This window comes from Phaenicophaeus curvirostris, chromosome 20, assembly GCF_032191515.1.
Source record: "Phaenicophaeus curvirostris isolate KB17595 chromosome 20, BPBGC_Pcur_1.0, whole genome shotgun sequence".
Lineage (NCBI taxonomy): Eukaryota > Metazoa > Chordata > Aves > Cuculiformes > Cuculidae > Phaenicophaeus > Phaenicophaeus curvirostris.
The window spans coordinates 7,928,957-7,951,431 of NC_091411.1; the positions used below are offsets into that span (position 1 = coordinate 7,928,957).

At 48.4% G+C, this 22,475-nt stretch overlaps 2 protein-coding genes across 3 annotated transcripts in view; both read left to right on the forward strand.

The window, feature by feature from the left end:
• Positions 1-1,385: 1,385 nt before the first annotated feature.
• Positions 1,386-7,421, forward strand: EXOSC2 (exosome component 2). 2 transcript variants are annotated; one of them, XM_069873181.1, is made up of 10 exons: positions 1,386-1,524; positions 3,187-3,288; positions 3,961-4,006; positions 4,341-4,430; positions 4,776-4,841; positions 4,980-5,048; positions 5,910-6,086; positions 6,277-6,405; positions 6,665-6,789; positions 7,174-7,421. In XM_069873181.1, exons 1-9 carry the CDS (start codon positions 1,400-1,402, stop codon positions 6,743-6,745), a joined length of 885 nt encoding a protein of 294 aa, XP_069729282.1. In that variant the 5' UTR covers positions 1,386-1,399; the 3' UTR covers positions 6,746-6,789; positions 7,174-7,421. The 2 variants fall into 2 exon arrangements, with proteins under 2 accessions (XP_069729282.1, XP_069729281.1); XM_069873180.1 differs by having other exon boundaries at positions 6,665-7,421.
• Positions 7,422-15,992: 8,571 nt separating this feature from the next.
• Positions 15,993-22,475, forward strand: part of ABL1 (ABL proto-oncogene 1, non-receptor tyrosine kinase) — an 81,754-nt gene continuing 75,271 nt past the window's right edge. Inside the window, exon 1 of the mRNA XM_069873176.1 lies at positions 15,993-16,763. Coding sequence (XP_069729277.1) covers positions 16,628-16,763 — 136 coding nt within the window. The 5' untranslated portion in view covers positions 15,993-16,627. The remainder of the gene's footprint in view (positions 16,764-22,475) is intronic.

Below are 22,475 nucleotides of genomic sequence, written 5' to 3' on the forward strand. Positions count from 1 at the left end.
TCTCACAAGAGAGGAATAGAGGGGGCAGAATCCCCTCCCTCGCCCTGCTGGCCACGCTGCTTTGGATGCAGCCCAGGACACGGTTGGTTTCTGGGCTGTGAGCGTACGTTGCTGGCTCATGTCGAGCTTCTCATCCCCCAGCACTCCAAGTCCTTCTCCTCAGGGCTGCTCCCATCACATCATCCCCCAGGGATTGCCCTGACCCACGTGGAGGACCTCGCACTTGGCTTCGTTGGACCTCAGGAGTTCGTACAGCCCCTCTGTTCGCAGCCTTTCCCCGTCTCAAATGCAAAGTCAGGCGGAGCTGGCTCCGAAGCTCCAAATTAGCAAGAGATTTGACTGGAGAAGAGGAGGCTGAGGGGTGACCTCATTGCTCTCTACAACTACCTGAAAGGAGGTTGTAGAGAGGAGGGAGCTGGCCTCTTCTTCCAAGTGACAGGGGACAGGACGAGAGGGAATGGCCTCAAGCTCCACCAGGGGAGGTTCAGGCTAGACGTTAGGAAAAAATTCTTTACAGAAAGGGTCATTGGGCACTGGAACAGGCTGCCCAGGGAGGGGGTTGAGTCACCTTCCCTGGAGGGGTTTAAGGGACGGGTGGATGAGGTGCTAAGGGGCATGGTTTAGTGTTTGATAGGAATGGTTGGTCTCGATGATCCGGTGGGTCTCTTCCAACCTGGTGATTCTGTGATTCTGTGATTCTGCTGTGAGGTTCACAACAGCATTAAAATGAGTCCTTGGAAGCAACAGAATATGCACAAGATTCCTGGGAAAATTTATCCATGTGCGTGGAAGTGGGAAATCCATCCTGTCCCAGCTCTTGCCTTATGGCCTCAAGCTCCGCCAGGGGAGGTTCGGGCTGAACATTAGGAAAAAATTTTTCATGGAAAGGGTCATTGGGCACTGGCAGAGGCTGCCCAGGGAGGGGGTTGAGTCACCTTCCCTGGAGGGGTTTAAGGGACGGGTGGATGAGGTGCTGAGGGACATGGTTTAGTGTTTGATGGGAATGGTTGGACTCTATGATCCGATGGATCTTTTCCAACCTGGTGATTCTATGATTCTATGATGGATGCAGATCACCCCCTCGCGTTGCCCAGCACTCATAAAGGACGCTTGCTTTGTAAAACTCCAAAACGAGCCTCAGGGAGTTTATTTGCTGGCATTTTCTGTACAAGCCAGGCAGGGCGCGCTCTCACGGGGAGGGTGAGGCACCCTGCCCGCACTAAACATGTCCGCCCTTCCCCTCGCTTCTCAACGCGGTGAAGCCCGTATGTCCCTTTCCTGCCAGGAACCAAAATGGCCGTCCATGACCGCCGCCCTTATTGAAGATGGCGCCTCAGCCGCGCCGTCGCCAGCTCCCATCATGGCGGGCGGAAGTGACGGCGGGCCCCGCGCCGCCAAGATGGCGGCGATCAGCATGAGGCTGCCGGTGGTGCGAAAGCTCGTGGGGCCCAGCGCGCCCCGGGGCGGCGAGAAACACCTGGTGGCGCCGGGGGACACGATCACCACCGACACGGGATACATGAGGTGGGGCTGCGGTAGCGAAAATGCTGGCAAAGCGACTCCCTGAGGCTCGTTTTGGGGTTTTAGAAAGCGTGGGAGTTAAATGGTTTAAGTTTCGCTGCGGCTGGTTCGTGCGTTCAGTGATCTTGTGGTATAAAGAAAAAATTCTTCACAGAAAGGGTGATTGGGAACTGGAACAGGCTGCCCAGGGAGGGGGTTGAGTCACCTTCCCTGGAGGGGTTTAAGGGACGGGTGGACGAGGTGCTGAGGGACATGGTTTAGTGATTGATGGGAATGGTTGGACTCGATGATCCAGTGGGTCTCTTCCAACCTGGTGATTCTATGATTCTATGATAAATCTGTCTTGTGTCAAGAGAGAATATGCAGGCAGTCTTCAGACATGGATAAATAACCTGAAAGAATAAACACTCTCTTAGAGTTGCAAGAATTTATCGATCATAGAATAGTTTGGGTTGGAAGGGACCGTAAAGACCATCCAGTTCCATCCCCTGTGATGGGCAGGGACGTTCCACTAGATGAGGCTGCCCAGGACCCCTCCAACCTGGCCTTGAATTGATATATTTCGTTTTCTTGTGAAAAGTTTTAGGTCAAGGGATAACCTGGCTTAGGGCAGCAAGAACTTATTTACGTGCTTAATTGACTTGTGAGATGGGGTTTTCTTGGGTCAAGAGATAACCGCCTCTGGTATTGTGTCCAGTTCTGGAATCCTCAACATAAGAAGGAGGTGGAACTGTTGGAACGGGTCCAGAGGAGGCTACAAAGATCCAAGGGCTGGAGCACCTCCCATACGGGCACAGGCTGAGAGTTGGGGCTGTTCAGCCTGGAGAAGAGAAGGCTTTGAGGAGATCTTAGAGCGACCTTCCAGTACCTGAAGGGGCTACAAGAAACCTGGGGAGGGGCTGTTTACAAAGGCTTGTGGTGATAGGACTAGGGGCAACAGGTATAAACTGGAGAGGGGCAGATTTGGACTGGACATAAGGAGGAATTTCTTCACCATGAGAGTGGGGAGGCCCTGGCCCAGGTTGCCCAGGGAAGCTGTGGCTGCCCCATCCCTGGAGGTGTTCCAGGCCAGGTCACATGAGGCTTGGGCAGCCTGATCCAGCGGGAGGTGTCCCTGCCCATGACAGGGGTGGAACTGGATGGGCTTTAAAATCCCTTCCAGCCCAGACCATTCTATGATTCTATGACCTGAAGGGAGTCTCTAGACAGAGTTGGATAACCTAAAAAAATAAACATTCTTTAAGCACTTACATGCTTTTTTTGTCTAAAACTGGTATATCTACCTACTGCTTTTGTAAGATGGCATGCCTGTTTTCGAAGGACATCCAATTCAGCGCTGAATTGTAAAAAAATCTGGGACAGAATGGATTTTCCACTTCCGTGCATACGGATAAATTCTCCCAGTAATCTTGTGCATATTCTATTGCTTTCCAAGGACTCGTTTTAATGTTGTTATGAACCTCACAACTGTCGGATCTCTTGCTGATTTGGAGCTTTGGCTCCAGCTCTGCCTGACCTTGCCTTTGAGCTGGGAAAAGGCTGCAAACAGCAGGGGTTCCAGCAGACACCTCTGTTTGGCACAGATCACACTGAGCATGAGGCGTTATCACTGCCGAAGAATGGGGATGTGCTCTGGCACTCCTCATGTGTCTTTTCTCTCCGCAGGGGCCATGGCACCTACGTGGAGGACGATAAGCTCATCGCCTCAGTGGCCGGCGTTGTGGAGAGGGTCAACAAGCTGGTGTGTGTCAAAGCACTGAAGACAAGGTGAGTGTGATGCCTGCTGCCTTTGTGTGGTGTGAGACCTGCTGCTCCACACTGGTGAAACTTCACCTGAGCCCTGCATCCAGATCTGGGGTCCTCAGCACAAGAGGAACATGGAGCTGTTGGAGCAAGTACAGAGGAGGCCACAGAGATGATCCAAGGGCTGAAGCACCTCCCCTGCAAGAACAGGCTGAGAGAGTTGAGGTTGTTCAGTCTGGAGAAGAGAAGGCTCTGGGGAGACCTTAGAGCAGCTTCCAGTACTGAAAAGGGCTCCAGGAAAGTTGAGGAGAGGCTCTTTATCAGACAGTGCAGGGATCAGACAAGGGGAGCAGTTTTAAGGTGAAAGAGGGGAGATTTAAGTGAGGTCTTAGGAAGAAATTCTTTACCTTGAGGGTGGGGAGGCACTGGCTTAGGTTGCCCAGAGAAGTCGTGGCTGCCCCATCCCTGGAGGTGTTCAAGGCCAGGTTGGATGTGGCTTTGAGCAACCTGATCCTGTAGGTGGTGTCCCTGCCCATGGCAGGGGGTTGGAACTGAATGGGCTTTAACATCCCTTCCAACCCAAACCATTCTATGATGATCCATATGGTACGGGGCTGGCCATAGGACCAGCACCCAGACAATTTCTGGGGAGAATGAGGCGTTTGACGAGCTGCTCTTTCTCTGTCCTGTTTCCAGGTACAACGGTGAAGTTGGTGACATTGTGGTGGGGAGGATTACGGAGGTAAAGCTCAGTTTTTCTATATGTGCCATGGAAGAGGAGGGAGGCTTGCTGGCTGTGTGCCAGGCTGGCATGTCTCTAGAGCCCGCTTGGTGTCCCTGAAAGCACTTTAGTGTCTGTGCACAGAGGCACTGGGAGCGTGTGGGTTTTAAACAAGGTGTGGGTGGAAGCAGCCAGCAGAGCTGTCTGTTTCATGGAATTGTTTAGGTTGGAAAAGAGCTTTAAGATCATGGAGTCCAACTGTAACGAGGCTCAGCCAGCTGCAGGACCTCTAACTCTGCTGAGGGCTTCTGTTCAGTTTTTGAGTATGTATCAACAGATTATTTTTCTTCTTTAGGTTCAGCAGAAGCGATGGAAGGTGGAAACCAATTCCAGGCTTGATTCAGTCTTGTTGCTGTCATCTGTGAATTTACCTGGTGGGGAATTGGTGAGTGTAGTTCACACAGAGCTGTGCCAGAGCCCTGTCTTCTGCTTCCCTGGCAGAAGTGGAGGTGCTGGAAAGTTCTGGGAAGCTCTGGAGCCCTTCTTGCAGTTAGTAGAATGGTGGTGTTGGGGTTTGTGGATAGGTCTGTAGTGCTCTGATATTTTTAACTCTTGGTGTTATCTGGACATAACCTCTGTGGTGGTCTGAAGGTGTGCTAGTCTGCCTGGTTTTCCTCTGGTGACCAGACTCGGTATCGCATGGCATCCTAAGGTCACCCCACTATGCAGGTTTAACCGATGTTTTCTCATGCTGAGCTACATGTAACTTTTCTTGTGTTGTGCATTTCAGAGAAGGAGATCAGCTGAAGATGAGCTTGCCATGAGGGACTATCTGCAGGAAGGAGACCTCATCAGTGTATCCTTGCACTCGGAAGAGCCAAGGGGCGTGGGGAGAACAGCCAGGCCTGGCAGCGAGAGCTCTCTGCTGGGGCAGACAGCAGCTGTTGGCTCTGGGCAGCTTTAGGGACTGTGTTTCCTTAAGTGGCACTGACAGGCAGAGGTCCAGTCCATATTTTCTGATGGAGCTGTGTCACTGCACACCCGGAGTCTGAAATACGGGAAGGTAAGTTGTTCAGAAGCACTCTGTCTTGGCATGATTCTGCTCCAGTTGACTTGTTTAAGGCCTTTTAGAGAGGATTTTTAAGAAAAAAGCTCTGGAGTAGAGCAGGATGTTGTTATAACCCATTCCTGCAGGGTAGAACAATCTTCCATCCTGTGTGGGAGCACCGGGCAGGGTTTTCCTAAAGCAAGGAGTGCCCTTGAGTTGCCCTTTGAGCTGCTGCTCTCCCTGTCCACTGACAGCCCATGAGTCCTGTTTCTCCCCACTAGACACTTGGGAATTAAACCCTGAGGAGAAAAATGTAAAGGTCTGACTCAAACTTGATCACTCCTTTTCTGCAGGCCATTGCCTCTGTGACTTGTTTCTCTCTCCAGGGCTCTATTTTAGGCTTTACGCAGTTGGCATTTATCTCTGGTTTTGTGCATTGAAAGAAGCCAAGGGGCCACTGGAGTATAGGCTGCAGTTCAGGATTACCAGACCAAGGGTATTAGCACTTAAAAGATGAAAGCAAAGCGTGCTCATTGCACAAAGGGTGAAGGACAGCAGTTGGATTAAAAGGGGAAAGTGTTCTGCTAAATTGGGCCTCTCACTCCTCATTTTTCTACAGGGATGTTTGATGTGTAGTTACGATCAAGATGATATTAACATTTGTGCTAAGCACTTAGAATATTCTTCATCTTCAAAGGGCTGCACAGGCATTAGCTAATCCTCCCAGTACTCCCAGAGGCAAGCAGGTTTTATGTTCACTGTTTCACAGAAAAGGGTGTTAAAATTGACTGCTTCCTAGACCAGGAGTGGAATGCATGTCAGTAACTTGACGTTATCTATGGTGTCTTGTGCTCAGTTTTATGGTCTCCTTTTCAGCTTGGCCAGGGTGTGCTCGTCCAGGTCTCGCCCTCCCTTGTGAAACGCCAGAAGACTCACTTCCACGACTTGCCCTGTGGTGCATCTGTGATCCTCGGCAACAATGGTTTCATTTGGATCTACCCAACTCCAGAGCAGAAAGATGAAGAGGCAGGGGGCTTCACCACCAACTTGGAGGTAAGGTTTCAGGCGAAATGATGAACCTTCTCCTACTGAAGGTGTTTTGCTAGTCTAGTGCAGCCAAGAGGCACATGAATAACCTGAGGCTTTTAGGATTTGGTCTTGGGTTTATGACAAAGCTGTTTCTTTGCAGAAAGCTTGCATTATTTCCCTGTTTATTCATCTATTTTCCTCTGTCCTTCTGCAGCCGGTTCCCTTGTCTGACCGGGAGGTGATCTCACGGCTCCGAAACTGCATCATTGCTCTGGTTACTCACAAGTTCATGCTCTTTGACACCAGCATCCTGTATTGCTACGAAGCCTCCCTTCCTTATCAGGTATAGAAACCCGTGCTGTTTACTTTACTCCACACTCTGGGGAGGGAATGGAAAAGCTGCAGCAGTTGCTGCTGAAGTCCATAAGTTAGGTGGTGGAGCTTCCTTTGACTTTGCCTTGGACCCTCTGCCATGATAGCCTTGCTTGACCACAGCCCTCTAGACTCACTTGCCGCTCATTGCCATTTGCCAGGGATCCTTGTCTGTGTGCAGTAGTAGTTGTTGCTTTTTGGTGTCAACGTGCCTCCTCTTTCCACTCCAGATCAAAGACATTCTCAAACCAGAGGTGATGGAGAAGATCGTTCTGGAAACCCAACAGAGACTGCTGGATCTGGAGGGATAGGGCACAAAGCCTTGGAGTCCCAGCATGGCAGCTTTTGATACTCGGTATTTTTACAGTGTTCTAGTCCCTGACATTCATTCCACACTTCAGAAACCACCAAAATTCCTCATTTTAATGCCTAGGATATCTCCTGAGCCCTTTTAGGACAATAGTACTGAATAGTACTTACATAAAATAGCCTTTGAGTGCAGCAGCCTGAAAAATATCTGACCTTCATGAAGACACAGATGCAACTAGGACACATCTTGTAGCATTTGCTGCTGTGTCTGGTGCCCCGGAACTTTGTGCAGAATGGTAGAGAGGAAGGGATGTGTCTTGTGATGTTGCTTTCTCCCCAAAGGCTTTCTAAATGGTTTTGATTTTCCTTTACTGTGATGTAGACCTGCCAGTCAGTGCTCTAACTGACAGTGCTTGTTTCTCTCTTTAAGACTGCAGATTGCAGGTACAAGTCTTCAGAGGACAGGAGTATCCACACCCTTGCTTAACCATGTTTTAGGTTTGTCTGTTCATGGCTCTGTGTCTCAGGGGGATGAGATTGGATGTGGCTTGATGTGCCAGGAGCCACGGGCGAGCAGTGCCTTCTCAGCTTGTGTGCATCTTGCTGAGCTCCTCTGAGGAGGCTCTGATATTGTTTTTTATTGAGTATTTTACGTTTCAATAAATTTTTTTAAACACATCAGTCCTTCAGGGGTGTGTGCATTAGCTTGTCTTTCTCCAGAATGAATTGAGTCTAGCTGGAGAGCTATGGGTGTGTGGCTTTGCTTTGAACATCCTCTCGGATCTCTGGTGCTGTATTGGAGCCGTTTGTGTGATATGTGTATTGTGTATATATATAGTTTGTGTTGTATTATTCCTGCTTGCACTGCACTGCTGCAATTCTTTAATAGGCTGAAAAAGCAAAAAGTCTGCCCTGATTGCCCCAGAATCTCATTTTCTTGCAAATTCTCATGCCTGCTCCAGGCAAAAGGAAAAATTCTTTGCTCTGTCTTCTCCTGGGAACTAGAAATACCCTTTGTTGCTTCTCATGGGGTCCCTACTGCTGTCCAGAGCAAGCACTAGGTGGCAGCTGCAGATCGTGTTTGTGGTATTTACCTTCCCCAGCAGCTCTGCCTCACTGCCCTGCCGTCTGCCACCAGTACTTCTGCTTCAAACTAGAGAGCGTTATAGAGCTCAGCGGCTGAGGACAAGCAAGAACACAAGCAATCCATTCTGCTGCTGTACATCTCAAGCTTCTGCCTGTGCTGCTGCTCTGTAATAGTACTTTACTTCTTGGGGGTATTGGTGAAATGCTCCACACAAGACCCAGGAATTGTTATTTTTTTAGTTTAATGGCTATTCCCCAAGAGGTGTTGCAACAATCACATCCTCGAGATGACTTGGGAAATCTGAAAACTAAAGCTTGATGGTGACACGATGAGGCTGGCAGCAGCATTATCCACAGCTGCATGGACAGAACAGTGCAGAAAGGCTAAACGCTTTAGCAGCCTCTGCATCTTTTAATTAGAAAAGTGCCTTTCTTTTTCCCTACCCCATAGCTGCAGTTGAGCAGCTGTTTATCTTATTGCCATATGGAGAGATGAAGGGATTTCTGCTGTGAGGCTTCGAGGTATAAGCAGATGGGGGTTATACGAGCGGTGAGATAATGTATCTGATGTTGCCTTTTTTTAAAGCGGTTTTGAAGGCTGATGGAGAGGTCTGTAGTTAATCCAGTCGATCTCTGTGCATCTCTGCCACTTAACCAGCTCTGTGTCAGGCAAAGGGGTCAGGGGACCGTACTCCGCTACCACCAAGAGAGATTTGATGTCTGGAAGTGGATTTGCTGAACTCATAGATGAGTTCAGCGTGTTTCTCTGTCCTCAGGCAACCTCTCTGCCTTCACCTAACAGGTCAGGAAGGGATGCGGGGGTTATGACGCTCTGGAAAGCAGAGTTGGTAACGTGGTGGAAACGTGCTGAGGAAATATGCTCCAGAAATGGTTCATTTGGAGCTGGATCCTGCTCACGGGTACCGAGCATGAGCTGTCAGACTGCAAGGTGAGGCAGTGCCAGATTCTCATTACACAAGGGAAGGGTGCTGGTGTCTCTGCAGCTGCTGTGTGGGCTGCACAGATGACTTGTTAGCTTTTTTTTTTTCCTGTCTCTTTTTTCCTTCTTTTTTTTTCGCTCTACATAGCAGTCAAACTGTGGTCTATTTCCAGACTTCTTATGCTGGTCCTCTCTCCCCATTGTGATCCTTTTTTGTTTATTTATGTTCAATAAATGAGTATACAACCTGAAAAACCATGAGCTCAAGCTCTGGATGGCTCCAGCTTTGTTCTGGACAGCTTTCTGATTCCTCCTTGCTGCAACATTCCTGATTTTGGTCTTGGGGGAATGTGTTACCTGGGGGAGAGCATGGCTCATCCAGTCCCCTTGCTCCCAAACACCTGGCACTTATGTTTTTAAGCCTAAGAACTAGAGCACCAGCTGGGTGAGGTTTAGTTAATTGATGTTTTCTGAAGGGTGGAGGGAATTGAGGGTCCCGGTACTTTCCTCCCTGGCCACGAGGGGTCATTGCCGCTCTTTGCAAACTCAAGCAGGACTGTGCCAAGCCCAGACCTAAATTCTGTGACAAGGCTTCAGCAAGGGCTTTGGTGGCCATTCCTGCAACCCCATCAAGCACAGCTTTCTCTGCAAGCCGGCAGGTAACAAGAGATGAGAGTGACAAACTTGCGTGGGGAGGGAGACGCTTCCTGAGCAGTTTCAGTGGTGTTTAAGAAAGACATCAGGCCAGCTGCCCTTACTCTTGATTTGGCTGAATCCCTGTGACTTTTATCTCTCTTGATGAATGTTGAAGGCCACCAGCCTTCATCCATCTCTAAAGCAACTGGATGTGCTGCTAGGGCTCATACGGAGAGGCTTGAATTATCACTTTTCAGTTGTGACACACAATATGGCAAATGACTTTTCCTCAGTGCCCAGCAGAGATGAGTGAGCAGTCAGACGGGGGCTGGAGGAGGCTCAGCAAACAGAGGAGGCTCTGGCATTTCAGGTAGGTGGGGGAATCAGAGCCCCTTGTTCCACAGGCAGGGCCACATGGGAAGGTGGGCAGGGTATATTAAAAATGTCTTTGCAGCAGGAAGCACTTGAGATGTGAAGGACTCCAGCAAAGCAGCATCCTCATGAATTCTTGAGAGCGGGGTGTGAAAAACCTAGCAAGTGTTCATTTATACATGGGGAACTAGTGGCCATGCAGGCATTAAAACAGCTTAGAGCAATCTGCTGGCTTTGGGCAGCAGTGTCCCACAGCGAGGAAGGAGCCTGTTTGCGAACCAGCTGTAGCACCTGCCTGTGCTGTGTACCCCAGGGGTGATGCACGGCACAGACATGCTTCAAAGTGGAGCTAAGAAATGTAGTTCCCTTGCTGGTAAGTGCTGCCTGCAGAAACAAGAACACAAAATCACAGGAAATGATTTTCCTCTTTCTTGGTGCCAGTGTTTGATTCATGTACTAATATGAAGAATGGCAACCCCTCCCTTTACTCCCAGTAATAACCTTTGGGAATTAAAATCTGTGCTAATGGGTTATTAATCCAATTACTGCTGCTTATTACGTTACTTCTATATCATCCACATGCAGCTTTGCTGTTCAGTTGAGGAGGATGCTATAAATACAAAGCTTTGAGCAGGCCCTAGAAGATACTGAAACCCCACTGAGATTACAGGCAGTCTTGAAATGTTTGTCTCAGGTTCCTGAGAATTGCTAATTAATATGCTAAGGTTTATTATTTGGTAAAGAGGTTGAAGCTTTAAGATATTGTTTTGGAGGAAACGTCACAGATGCTGTTGGGTGTAACAACCCACATTTAAATGAGGGTAAACAGAAAAAGGAATTGAATTTTCTCTTATGCAATATATGAGATATACACAGGCCAACCACAAGGCTCAATTGAAGGAAACAACTTGTAGATTTTTTTTTTTATTTATTCTGCATTCACAGTCTTTTGTCTCATCTTCTCTAATATAATTTCTGAACCCACTGGCTAACTTCAAGTTTGTTAACATGAGGCAATCATGTTCACAAAAACTGGCAGCAGGGTTAGGGGTAGAAAATAGAATGCCCTTCAGGAAGACAAAGAGGATGAATATCTTGCTAAGGTATTTGGGAGTGACCAGCTGGCCCATCTGCCTGTGTACAGCCCCAGATTAACTACAGCTCTGCTTTGGGAAATGCTTTTGGAGGGACTGCTGGCAAAGAACCTGCCTTACTTTGCTGCTTATGATTGCAGAGCAGCAGAAGGAATACCTGACTGTTGACCTGAGTGATAAATTCACCCAGCCTGTTAAATGAGAAGCACATTCATCTGCATAGGTCTCAGGTGAGGGAGAAGCAGCTATACAGCCTGTATTGGGCAGAACACAAGTCCTGCTTATGTGCAATTTTGCATATTTTAGTCAAGGTCTTCTGAGTATCATGGACCTGTGGTAGTTTTATGGAGTTCACTAGGCTTCAGTCCTTCCAGGGTAGGAGAGATTATCTAGGATGCTTCAGTCAGACCCATAAGGGAATAACTATTTCAGTAAAGGATGGTTGGTATTGGTTTTTGTAATAAGTTTCTTTCAGGCTGCTCAGCCTGTGTTGACAGACAGCTTTGTTTCCTCAGTTTCCTCCAATCTGTGGGAGCCGAGCAAGGGATTAGATCACCGCAGCGAGAGGCTGATCATTGCTGAGATAAACCTGGAGAAATTTTGCTGAGTTCAAGAGATGTGACCCTGGATTTGTCTCAGCATAACGTACCAGAATTTCTCTCTCCTGTGCGTGTGTAGCACAGACAGCCTCAGTACCAGCTATTTGAGTCACAGATGGAGAAATTCAGTAGAAATGGTTTGGGATCTGTCTTCTGGCTAAAAATTAGTGCCATAGGAGCAGACTGGTACAGCAGAGGTGGAGGTTCCCATGGGGCTGTATGAAGTGCTACATTTAAGATGCTCTTGTTGGAAGATAAAAAATACGTGTCTGCCAGGGACCTTGGATGTGGCATAGGAGCCACGGAGTATGTTTGGATTTGTCACAAGGGAGGAGCTGGCATAAACAAGCTGCTCTGCATCCAGATGGCTGCCCTGAGCAGGAGGCTACTGCACAACATTGCATTTGTGTGCTCTCCTGTTGTTGAGTGGGAGCAACCACAGACCTTTGACTAAAACACCCTGACCTCAAGCTGCTGCCTCAACCCTCCTCTATTCCCAAAGTGAACTGGAGAGCATACGAAAAACCAACTACCTTCAGTGTCACAGTCTGCGCTGTTTAGCTCCAGCAACACTCATACTGCACTCCTAAGGTCTCTGCAATGAAGGCTGAAGAATCTGAGGCACGGGTGGATGAGGTGCTAAGGAGAATGGTTTAGTGTTTGATAGGAATGGTTGGACTCGATGATCCGGTGGGTCTTTTCCAACCTGGTTATTCTATGATTCTATTCTATGAACTTTGTGCCAAATGGTGCATGAAAGTAGACCAGTAGGATATTTTTTTATTGTCATGTTCATTGGCCTCTATGTCTGTTAATGGTACTAAGTTTCTTATGAATGCTGTCAGAGCATATGCAGAAGTGAAGTGCTCCCTGTTTCTCCCAGTTCCCTCTATCCTGATGGCTGGTTCCTGTTGGCCCTATCTCCCTGTTCCCCACCATGGTGGTGGGCTCAACCCCATTACCCCGGCTCCTCCATTCCCTGGTTCTTGCCATGGCTGCAGGCGCTGCCCCATCACTCCTGTTCCTGCTGTAGAGATGCTGCCCCATTTCCCCATTCCCCAGTCCCCCCTCCATTCCTGGCCGGCCCCATAGCCCCCCAGTTCCTGCTATGGCAGCGGGTGCTGCCCCATCTCCTGGTTACCATTTCCCTGTTCCCAGTTCCTTTCGGTTTCCACCGTGGCAGTGCTGCCCCATCTCCTGGTTTAGAATCATAAAATATTTTGGGTTGGAAGGGACCTTAAAGATCATCTAGTTCCAACCTCCTGCCACGGGCAGGGACACCTCCTGCTGGATCAGGCTGCACAAGGACCATCCTGGCCTTGAACCCCTCCAGGGACGGGGCAGCCACCCCTGCTCTGGGCAACCTGGGCCAGGGCCTCCCCACCCTCATGGTGAAGAAATTCTTCCTTGTGCCTAGTCTAAATCTGCTCCTCTCCAGTTTATACCTGTTGCCCCATGACCTATCGCTACAAACCTTTGCGAACAGTCCCTCCCCAGTCTTCTTGTAGCCCCTTCAGGCACTGGAAGGTCGCTATAAGGCCTCCTCAGAGCTTTCTCTTCTCCAGGCTGAACAATCCCAACCCTCTCAGCCTGTCCTCTTACGGGAGGTGCTCCAGCCCGGTTCCCATCTCCCCATTCCCAGTTTCCCTGCTCCCTGTCTCCCCATTCCCGGTTCCCACCTTCCTTTCCCTGGTTTCCCTGGTTCCCACCTCCTCATTCCCATCTCCCCGGTTCCCATCTCCCCATCCTCACTTCCCCATTTCCCATTCCCATCTCCCCATTCCCAGTTCCCCTGGTTCCCACCTCCTCATTCCTAGTTTCCTGGTTCCCCATGTCCCCATTCCCCTCTCCCTGGTTCCCCATCTCCCCATTCCCATCTCCCAGTTCCCGGTTCCCCATCTCCCTGTTCCCATCTCCCGGTTCCCTATTCCCAGTTCTCCCTCTCCTCATCTCCCTGTTCCTGGTTTCCCTTTTCCCCATTCCCAGTTCTCCCTCTCCCCATCTCCCGGTTTCCCCTTTCCCCATTCCCGGTTCTCCCTCTCCCCATCTCCCTGTTCCCGGTTCCCCATCTCCTGGTTCCTTATTCCCGGTTCTCCCTCTCCCCATCTCCCTGTTCCCAGTTTCCCCTTTCCCCATTCCTGGTTCTCCCTCTCCCCATCTCCCTGTTTCCCCATCTCCCTGTTCCCGGTTTCCCCATTCCCGGTTCTCCCTCTCCCCATCTCCTGGTTTCCCCTTTCCCCATTGCCGGTTCTCCCTCTCCCCATGCCCCTGTTCCCCTTTCCCCATTCCCAGTTTCCCCGGTTCCCCTCTCCCCGTTCCCCTTTCCCCATTCCCGGTTCCCGTCTCCCCATTCCCAGTTTCCCTGGTTCCCGTCTCCCCATTCCCAGTTTCCCCGGTTCCCCTCTCCCCATTCCCAATTTTTCCGGTTCCTTTTCCCCTTTCCCAGTTTCCCCGGTTCCCCTCTCCCCATTCCCCATTCCCCTTTCCCCTTTCCCCATTCCCAGTTTCCCCCGTTCCCCTTTCCCCATTCCCAGTTTCCCCGGTTCCCCTCTCCCCATTCCCAGTTTCCCCGGTTCCCCTCTCCCCGTTCCCCTTTCCCAGTTTCCCCGGTTCCCCTCTCCCCATTCCCAGTTTCCCTGGTTCCTCTCTCCCCATTCCCCTTTCCCCATTCCCAGTTTCCCCGGTTCCCCTCTCTCCTTTCCCCATTCCCAGTTTCCCCGGCTCCCCATGCCCCTGTTCCCCATTCCCAGTTTCCCCAGTTCCCCTTTCCCCATTCCCGGTTTCCCCATTCCCAGTTTCCCCGGTTCCCCTCTCCCCATTCCCAATTTTCCCGGTTCCCCTCTCCCCATTCCCCATTCCCAGTTTCCCCGGTTCCCCTCTCCCCGTTCCCCTTTCCCAGTTTCCCCGGTTCCCCTCTCCCCATTCCCAGTTTCCCTGGTTCCTCTCTCCCCATTCCCCTTTCCCCATTCCCAGTTTCCCCGGTTCCCCTCTCTCCTTTCCCCATTCCCAGTTTCCCCGGCTCCCCATGCCCCTGTTCCCCATTCCCAGTTTCCCCGGTTCCCCTTTCCCCATTCCCGGTTTCCCCATTCCCAGTTTCCCCAGTTCCTCTCTCCCCATTCCCAGTTTCCCCGGTTCTCCTTTCCCCGTTCCCAGGTTCCCCGGTTCCCTTCTCCCCATTCCCAGTTTCCCGGGTTCCCCATTCCCCTCTCCCCATTCCCAGTCTCCCCGGTTCCTCTCTCCCCATTCCCCTTTCCCCTCTCCCCATTCCCAGTTTCCCCGGTTCCCCTCTCCCCGTTCCCCGTCTCCCCGGTTCCCTCTCCCCGTCCTCCCGGCGCCGCCCCGCGGGGGGAGGAGGGGCCGGAAGGGGCCGAGCCGGCCGGCGGGCCGGGGCCGGGGCTGCCGGGGGTTCCGGGCCGAGGCTCCCGCGGCGATGCGGGCGGGAGCTGCCCCCGGGCTCCCGGCCCCGGCGGCACCGACGGAGCTGGGGCGGTAGGAGCGGCGCCTGGACGGTAGAACCGGGGTTCGGGTGGGTAGGAGCGACGCTTGGACAGTAGAACCGGGGTTCAAGCACTAGGACTGGGGTTCAGGCTGTAGAACCGAGGTTTGGGGCTGTAGAACCGGGATACGAGTGGCAGAATCGGGGTTCAAACAGTAGAACCAGGGTTTGGGCTGTAGAACCAGGATCCAAGCAGCAGAACTGAGGTTCAGGTGGTAGAAGCGACGCTTGGACAACAGAATCAAGGTTCAAGCGGTAGGACTGGGATACAAGCAGCAGAACTGGGGTTCAGGCAGTAGGAGCAACACTTGGACAGTAGAACCAGAGTTCAAGTGGTAGAACTGGGCTGTAGAACCAGGATACGAGTAGCAGAACCGGGGTTCAGGTGGTAGGAGCGACGCTTGGACGATAGAACCAGGGTTCAAGCAGTCGGGACTAGGATACAAGCGGCAGAACCGAGGTTCAGGCACTAGGAGCGAGCTTTGGGCTGTAGAACCGGGATACAAGCAGTAGAACCAAGGTAGGGGTGGTGGAACCAAGGTTTGGATGATAGAGCCAGGATACAAGCGGTAGAACTAGGATACAGGCGGTAGAACTGAGGTTCAGGTGCTAGGAGCGACACTTGGACGGTAGAACCAGGGTTCAAGCAGTAGAACCGGGGTTTGGGCTGTAGAACTGGGATACAAGCGGTAGAACCAGGGTTCGAGTAGTAGAACCAAGGTTTGGGCTGTAGAACCGGGGTGCAACTGGCAGAACCAGGGTTTGGGTGGTAGAAGTGACGCTTGGACGATAGAGCCGGGGTTCAAGCAGTAAAACCGGGGTTCGGGCTGTAAAACCAGGATACAAGCGGCAGGACTAGGGTTCGGGCAGTAGAACCGAGGTTTGGGCTGAGGAACCAGAATACGAGTGGTAGAACCGGGATTTTGGTGGTAGGAGTGAGGTACAGGCAGTAGAACCGGGATACAGCAGTAGAACCAAGGTTGGATGATAGAACCAGGATACAAGCAGTAGAACCAGAATAAAAGCGGCAGAACCGAAGTTCAGGCAATAGAACTGGGGTTCAGGCAGTAGTACCAGGATACAAGCGGTAGAAGTGGAGTACAGGTGATAGAAACAGGCAAGGTGTGAAGCAAGACCCTTCGCAGCCCCTGCTTGGCCTCACCTGCCACCGTGGCTCGCCCCAACGCTTGACGTCCCAGCATACGGCTCCTCAGGGTGTGTGAACTCAATGCTATGCAAAAGAAAAGGAGGAAAAAACTAAAAGAAACCTTGATACTGATTGTGGTGGGAATGGCTGTGTCCTGGCCTGGGTGAGCCTACGTGTGGTTTCTTGCTTGTGAGATGAACTAATTCTTCACCCCTTGAAAGACTTACGTCAACCTGAAGCTTGGTCTTTGCTAAGCAGTTGGAACTTTTTACGTGTTTGTTTTTTTTTTGATAAAGTCACCTAAGGAGCCTTGTTGCTGTCTTCAAAAGCCTTGGAGGAACCTGCTTTTGTCTTAATTATTCACCTCAAGTGACTTTTATTACATAGTGAATGCAACTGGTGCACCCACCTGAAATCCATTCGCCTTCAAAGCTCCTTCCTCACCTGGAGGACCAGAGATCACGGACTTCTTCAAACACTTCTCACCCTCGGGAAGGCTGCCCATAGTTACTTTATGGGGCAGCAGCCTGGAAAAGTTCTTGGGGACCAAAGGAGGCCAAGTCTGCCTGCCCTGCACTTCATCAAAGGAGCAGGGAAGAAGGAGTCATCGAGGCACGGGGGCCCGCACTGTAACGTCTTCGTCGAACATGGTAAGAGGTTTCTCGTGGTATTGGTTTAACTTTGATTTGCTGAGCTAGATGCGACGTGGATTTGTTCAGGGGTGCGGTGCAGCTACGGAGATGTTGTACTTTATGGAAGTCTTATTTTCTTTCTCTTGCTGCTTAATGCAAATCCTGTGTGATTGTTTATTAAGAAAACACTTGGATCGGATTGTTTGAAACCTGGAGGGAGGTTGTTGTACGGCTAAATGGAAGTAGCTTTATAATATTCTACAATTTCTAATTTCTGCCTTAGATATGTTCTGTTTTGAAGTCTAGGAAAGCATTTAATCCTTTTTGAGTTGCCTGTTTCATTGGTATAGACTAACCACAGCTAATGGTGATGCTATGGTCAGTGACAAGTGTCCTTTAATTATCTTTACAAAAGGGACTCTGGTACTTGGGGGTGGGGAAAAAAAAAAAAAGTCTTCCTTGGAAAGTTTTGTGTTGAAATAACACGGTTCCTTGTTAATTAGGTTAGTGCATTTACAGCGCTTTTGGCTAGTGGGTTCTCATAGCTGGTTCTCAGCCTTGATCTCCTGCTGGGATGGATTTAAGGGCTAGAGGCCGAAAGTAGTGCAGTTAGGGGTCCTGCAACCCTATTGCTTGCTGGCCTTCCACAAATTAAGATGGGGCTGAGAACCTTGGAAAAGAAATCTGATGAAGAGCTCGTGTGGACTCAGAGGTGGGTTGAGGGACTGTTTCAAATGTCGCTTTTTTTTTTTCTTTAAAAAAAAAATTACCTGAGAAATTGTAAACTGAAGGCATCGCTACAGAAGAGAGGTGCAGAAACACATTGTTCTACTGAAACTTTTTGGAGTAATCCTTGCTTTTGCATGATGCTTTTTTAATTATACTGTTCTCTGAGAAGACACGCTACTGGCTGCTGGGATTTTCACAAAGCTTCTTCAGCAGTTTTGTCCTCTCAAGGAAGTTTATCTGTGAACAAAATAAAACTGCATCTGTAACGTTTGTATAACTAAAAACTGAAATATTTGCTGTGTCTGAGAACCCAGTCTGCTGGTTAGTGGGAAGGTTTTGATTCAGTTTCGTTTTAGCTGGGCTTTGCTTTCAAACTTTTCTTCTTCCTGTGTTTCTAGAAGGGCGCAAGAAATCCTGTACAGCATCCAGGTTGGAGATGGTGTGTACATATTACTGTGTTGAAATATTGTTTTGAGTTAAATGCGTGTAATTTCTTCTCATTTCACACACAGTGTTTGTGTACTGAGGTTATTTGGCAGAGAACCTGAGGGGCTAACTTGGGCTTAAACCTGCTGCTGGATATTTCCAAGCCGTGCTTTTGGTCCTCCTCCACCCTCAGTTTGGTCGCTGCTTTCGCTGCTTTGGACAGAGTTTCAAGGTCAGATGAGAGACAGCGAGAGCGCTAACTGTAAGCAGTACAATATTCTACCTGCCTTTGGTGTTTTGATGTAGTAGAAAAGCCAGAAGCGCTCCTTTTTGATCATCTAACAGGAATAGGCAGATGGTAACTTCTTGTCAATATGACCTGAGGTCAGAAGATCCTAGCACATTTGCAAAGAAAAATAGCATCTATAATGTCCATACACCATATGTCCACAAGAGACCTTGGTGTCTTGATTTAGAAAAGAATAAACTTGAAAGGGGACATCAAGGCCAGGACATCTGTTAAGAGAACTGCAGAAGATCAGCCTCACTTATCCACATGGGGAAAAGTTTCTTCCTTTGAGCATGTGAAACGGTTCTTTGAAGTGCAGGCAGTAGAAGGCTGTACGACCGCTGTTCGTTGCTCACCTCAGTTTTGAGTTTGGGCTGCTCCTACGCTGCTAAATGCTGTCTTAAAATATCTGAGAAATACAGAGGGAACGAAGCTCATTTCATAAGGTTCTTAATTTTCCTCTTTTTAAAATTGATGATTTGTATTTGAAATCTGTAGTTTGACATACTTTATCATTTATTGACAGAACAATATTTAAGATTTTCAGCCCTATTCAGATATGTGGTCATAGGCTGTGGTTCATAAAAATAGACTGGCATCTTTTCAGGCCTTAAATTTTTGCATGTTTGTCTTTTAATACTTTCATTACACAGTTTCTTCTAAAAGCCAAGCACTGTATCTGGTTTCTCTGTCCCACAGTGGGAACTACTTTGTCCTATGAAAATCATGCTTCTTGCTTTTCATAACCAAGAAATGCTTCAGGAGAAATTCCAGGGTGGGCTGTTTAAAGCGAACCCCTAGAGATAGTTGAACTCTTAAAGGTACTTGTTTGAAGTTCTTGTGTATTGAAGCAAACAGAAAATGTGGAGTTGGTAGCAGCACCTCGGCTCTCTTATGGTTGTATTTTTAGGGCTGCTTTGTGACCCTGGTTCGGTGGAACCTCTACCTTCCAAGTTCTCCTGAGGGTCACTCAGTGAACGCTTGGCACTGGTTTTTGGAGTAATGGTTATCGTAATTGCTCCAGTGGTGTTGAAAATCTTAGTTGAAATGGTTAGTGAATATTGTCAGATACCAACAGTATAAGGCAAAGTAACTTTCAGGGAAGTAATTCCATTTTTTGGTTGTCACAATCACCGTAGCACTCAAAGCTTCTGAAAAGCAAGGACACACTGGCCAGGAATGAGCTCTGTGGGAGGTCAAATGTTCTGTGAGAATGGTGCAGAGAGGCTCTAAGTTTTGTCAGGAGTTGATGACTGAGGGAAGGGGAATGGGGGAAATAATCTATGGGCAAGGTTTGGGCTTCTTTCTTTGTCATGCTGCTTTCCCACTAAAGTGCTGGAGCTGGCGCTGGTGTGGTTACCTTGGGCAGCAGAGGAGCCCTTGGTGGCATTTTGCAGATTTCATCTGGATGCAGGTTGCTTAGTCTCTTAGATTATTTGCAAGCTTGAAATTGGAAGTTTTTAAAAGACGGGTGGATGAGGTGCTGAGGGACATGGTTTAGTGTTTGATAGGAATGGTTGGACTCAATGATCCGGTGGGTCTTTTCCAACCTGGTGATTCTATGATTCTATGAAAGCTGGACCCACCCTACTACAGCCTCTGCAGTATTTTCTTCTTACAAGGGTGCTGAAAGTTTTAGTGCTTTAGTTAGGATGTGATTGTAGAAAATAGATCCGTTGCATGAGCTTGGTAGCTGAAGATGCATCCTGTGACATTCACTATTAGAAAAAAAGACAAAGTAAAAGTATTATTGATTAAAAAATTGAGTTTAAGAGTCTCTAGGCTTAATAATCCAACTTGTTTATGTTGTTAAACTCCATGTTTCAATTGTGAAAGTTAGTAAATTACATTGTAATTGGTTGCTTCCTCAGGCCTTAGTGACTGGACAGCACATATGGGTGTATACTGCAATATATACTGTTATAATTATATCAGTGTTTATTATTTCTATGAAATGTTGATAATTTTCACACTACAAATGAAAATGCATGATTCCAAGGGGCAATATTTATTGTTTCGTTTTGAGTAAAATGTGATTAATAACTGTATGGGTTTGGAATATGCTTTTGTCAGCTGGGTGCTCCACAGCAGGTTATGATCAAGCAATAATATATGACTTTGTACTCCTTATCAGTCATCCTACAGGTGAGCTCAATATATCTTCTTTATATGCAATATGCATTTATTAGATAGTCAATTGGCCATACGTGGGAATGATTTACACGAGATTCCTTCCATACTTGAACTCTTTCTTTAAACCCATGTAGTTACAAACCCTGCATTTATCTCTTTCCATTGTTCCTTAGGGCATTTTTATACTCTCTGCTTCACCAACTGCAAAACCCGAGACTTGAAAGAAACTCCTTTACCGCTCCTGACTCCACTTTAGACCGTTCACCTGAAATGGTATTGTTAGCGTAGGTCCATTATTCAGAGCCTGACTTCAGCATCCCAGGTCTGAGTTTTAAACTGACGAAACTTTCTTCCTTGTTAACTTGGAGATTTGGCAGCTCCCAAGCTGTAATTTCCATCTCTATTAGGAGAGACTTATCCCCGGCTTCTGAGATCATTACTTATGTATCCAACTCTGATGTGCTTCAATATTAGGCTGGTTAATGCCGACATCTGCTGCACACCAAACACACATTTGTTTACTGCTTCTGACTGCATCCCTTTTCATCATACAAAACTGTTACTATATTTTTTTCCTGCTCCAATTGCCAAATACCAGTACACTTCACTAAGAAGCTCTTCTACAAAGCTTGATTTAGGGTTGGAATGTGTTAGCAAAGAGACCTAAGACTTGCTAAACTGCTTTTCTACAAGCTGAGGTAGACGATGATGATGACGATGGGGAAAGGCTAATCCTTTTCCTGGGCAAAAAGCAGTTCTGGTTTGTGCACTGACTAATCTTTGATAACTTGCCATGTTTAAGCAGTTCATCTCCTTCATGACAAATAGATAGTGGTTGCTTGCATGTCAGACTTTCATTAATAGATTGTGCTGGTTCTGCATTCTTATTTACAACTCTTAATAGGAAGACTGTGAGAAGATCAGTATAGGGAGAGACAGCTGCAAGGTATTAGAATAGAGATCATTGCTTGTAAGCAATCATATAATTCACCACACTTGAACACTTACCAACAAACTTGCGGTATTTTAAATTGAAGAATTTAAATCTTAAGCTTGAAAGTGAGGAGTTGATGCAGTCTCATTGCTGAGAGCTGGGAATCCTGACTTTCATCCCTGGTGCTGTCTGGATGGGCTCTGCGGCAAATCAGGAGGGTGCAGAAAGGTGAAAGTGGCCTTGGAAAGTCTTGTGTTGGTTGCCCTTTAGAGCGGGGATGCTATTGTGCCTTGGGACCTTAGGGTTTTGTCCCAGCAGAGTTGCAGGAACTCTGATAAAGCTGAGAAGAAATAGATTTGGAGTACTTCGGCATCCCTGGATCTCCCTGAACGTTGCTGCAGCTCTATCAGCGTACTCAATCCACACTGTAAGATTTAGATATGGATTGCTGCGTGGGAGAGGGCGTTCGATATGCTAGAGGTGTCATCTCTTTCAGCTATATGAAATGCTCCAATTGGTTTGCATTCATGCAGGCTGAAGGAAGCGTTTAAAGTGCTGCTGTCCTCCTGGAGTAATTGTTGCTGATGGACTTTGCTTTCCTTTTTTCACTTTGGAGGGGGAGGGTGCTGCCTTCCATCCACACTGTTGACAGCCGTATAAAGAGCACTCGTGTCTTCACGCAGCAGCCTTTTCACGTTTCAGATGTACTGTGCCATTCTCGTGGGAAGGAGTAAAGCTCCATAGAAAGGTCCCTTGTGGGTCACAGAGGGCCATTACAGTAGGAATGTGCAGACCAGTTTCAGCAGGAGCTAGAGGGACTCCTGTAGCTTTGCTTTTGTTGACCGTCTTATCAGTGAACTCTTATCTTGCTTTGTGCTGGTTGAAGATAAATCTCAGCAACCTGTAGAGGTTATTAACCTGCTTACCAGAGGATCCATTTTACTAGTTTAGGGCAGAATCTTGGACAAAATGGGGAATGAACGTCTAGACGATTTTAGTAAGTAAAGCCGCCTAACGCGCTGTCTTTCCTTAGTTTTTCACTTTGTTCTTTCTTTAAACTTTCATGTTTAATCCCAGTTCTGCAGTTCAATATTAAGCAGAACTTTTTGCAAAATGGCTGGAAGTTGCACCCCCCGATGGCAAAATTTGATAGGAATCTGCTAAAATGGGTGTTATATTGCCTGGGAGGAGTCCCTTTCCATGTGTCTCATCATAACGG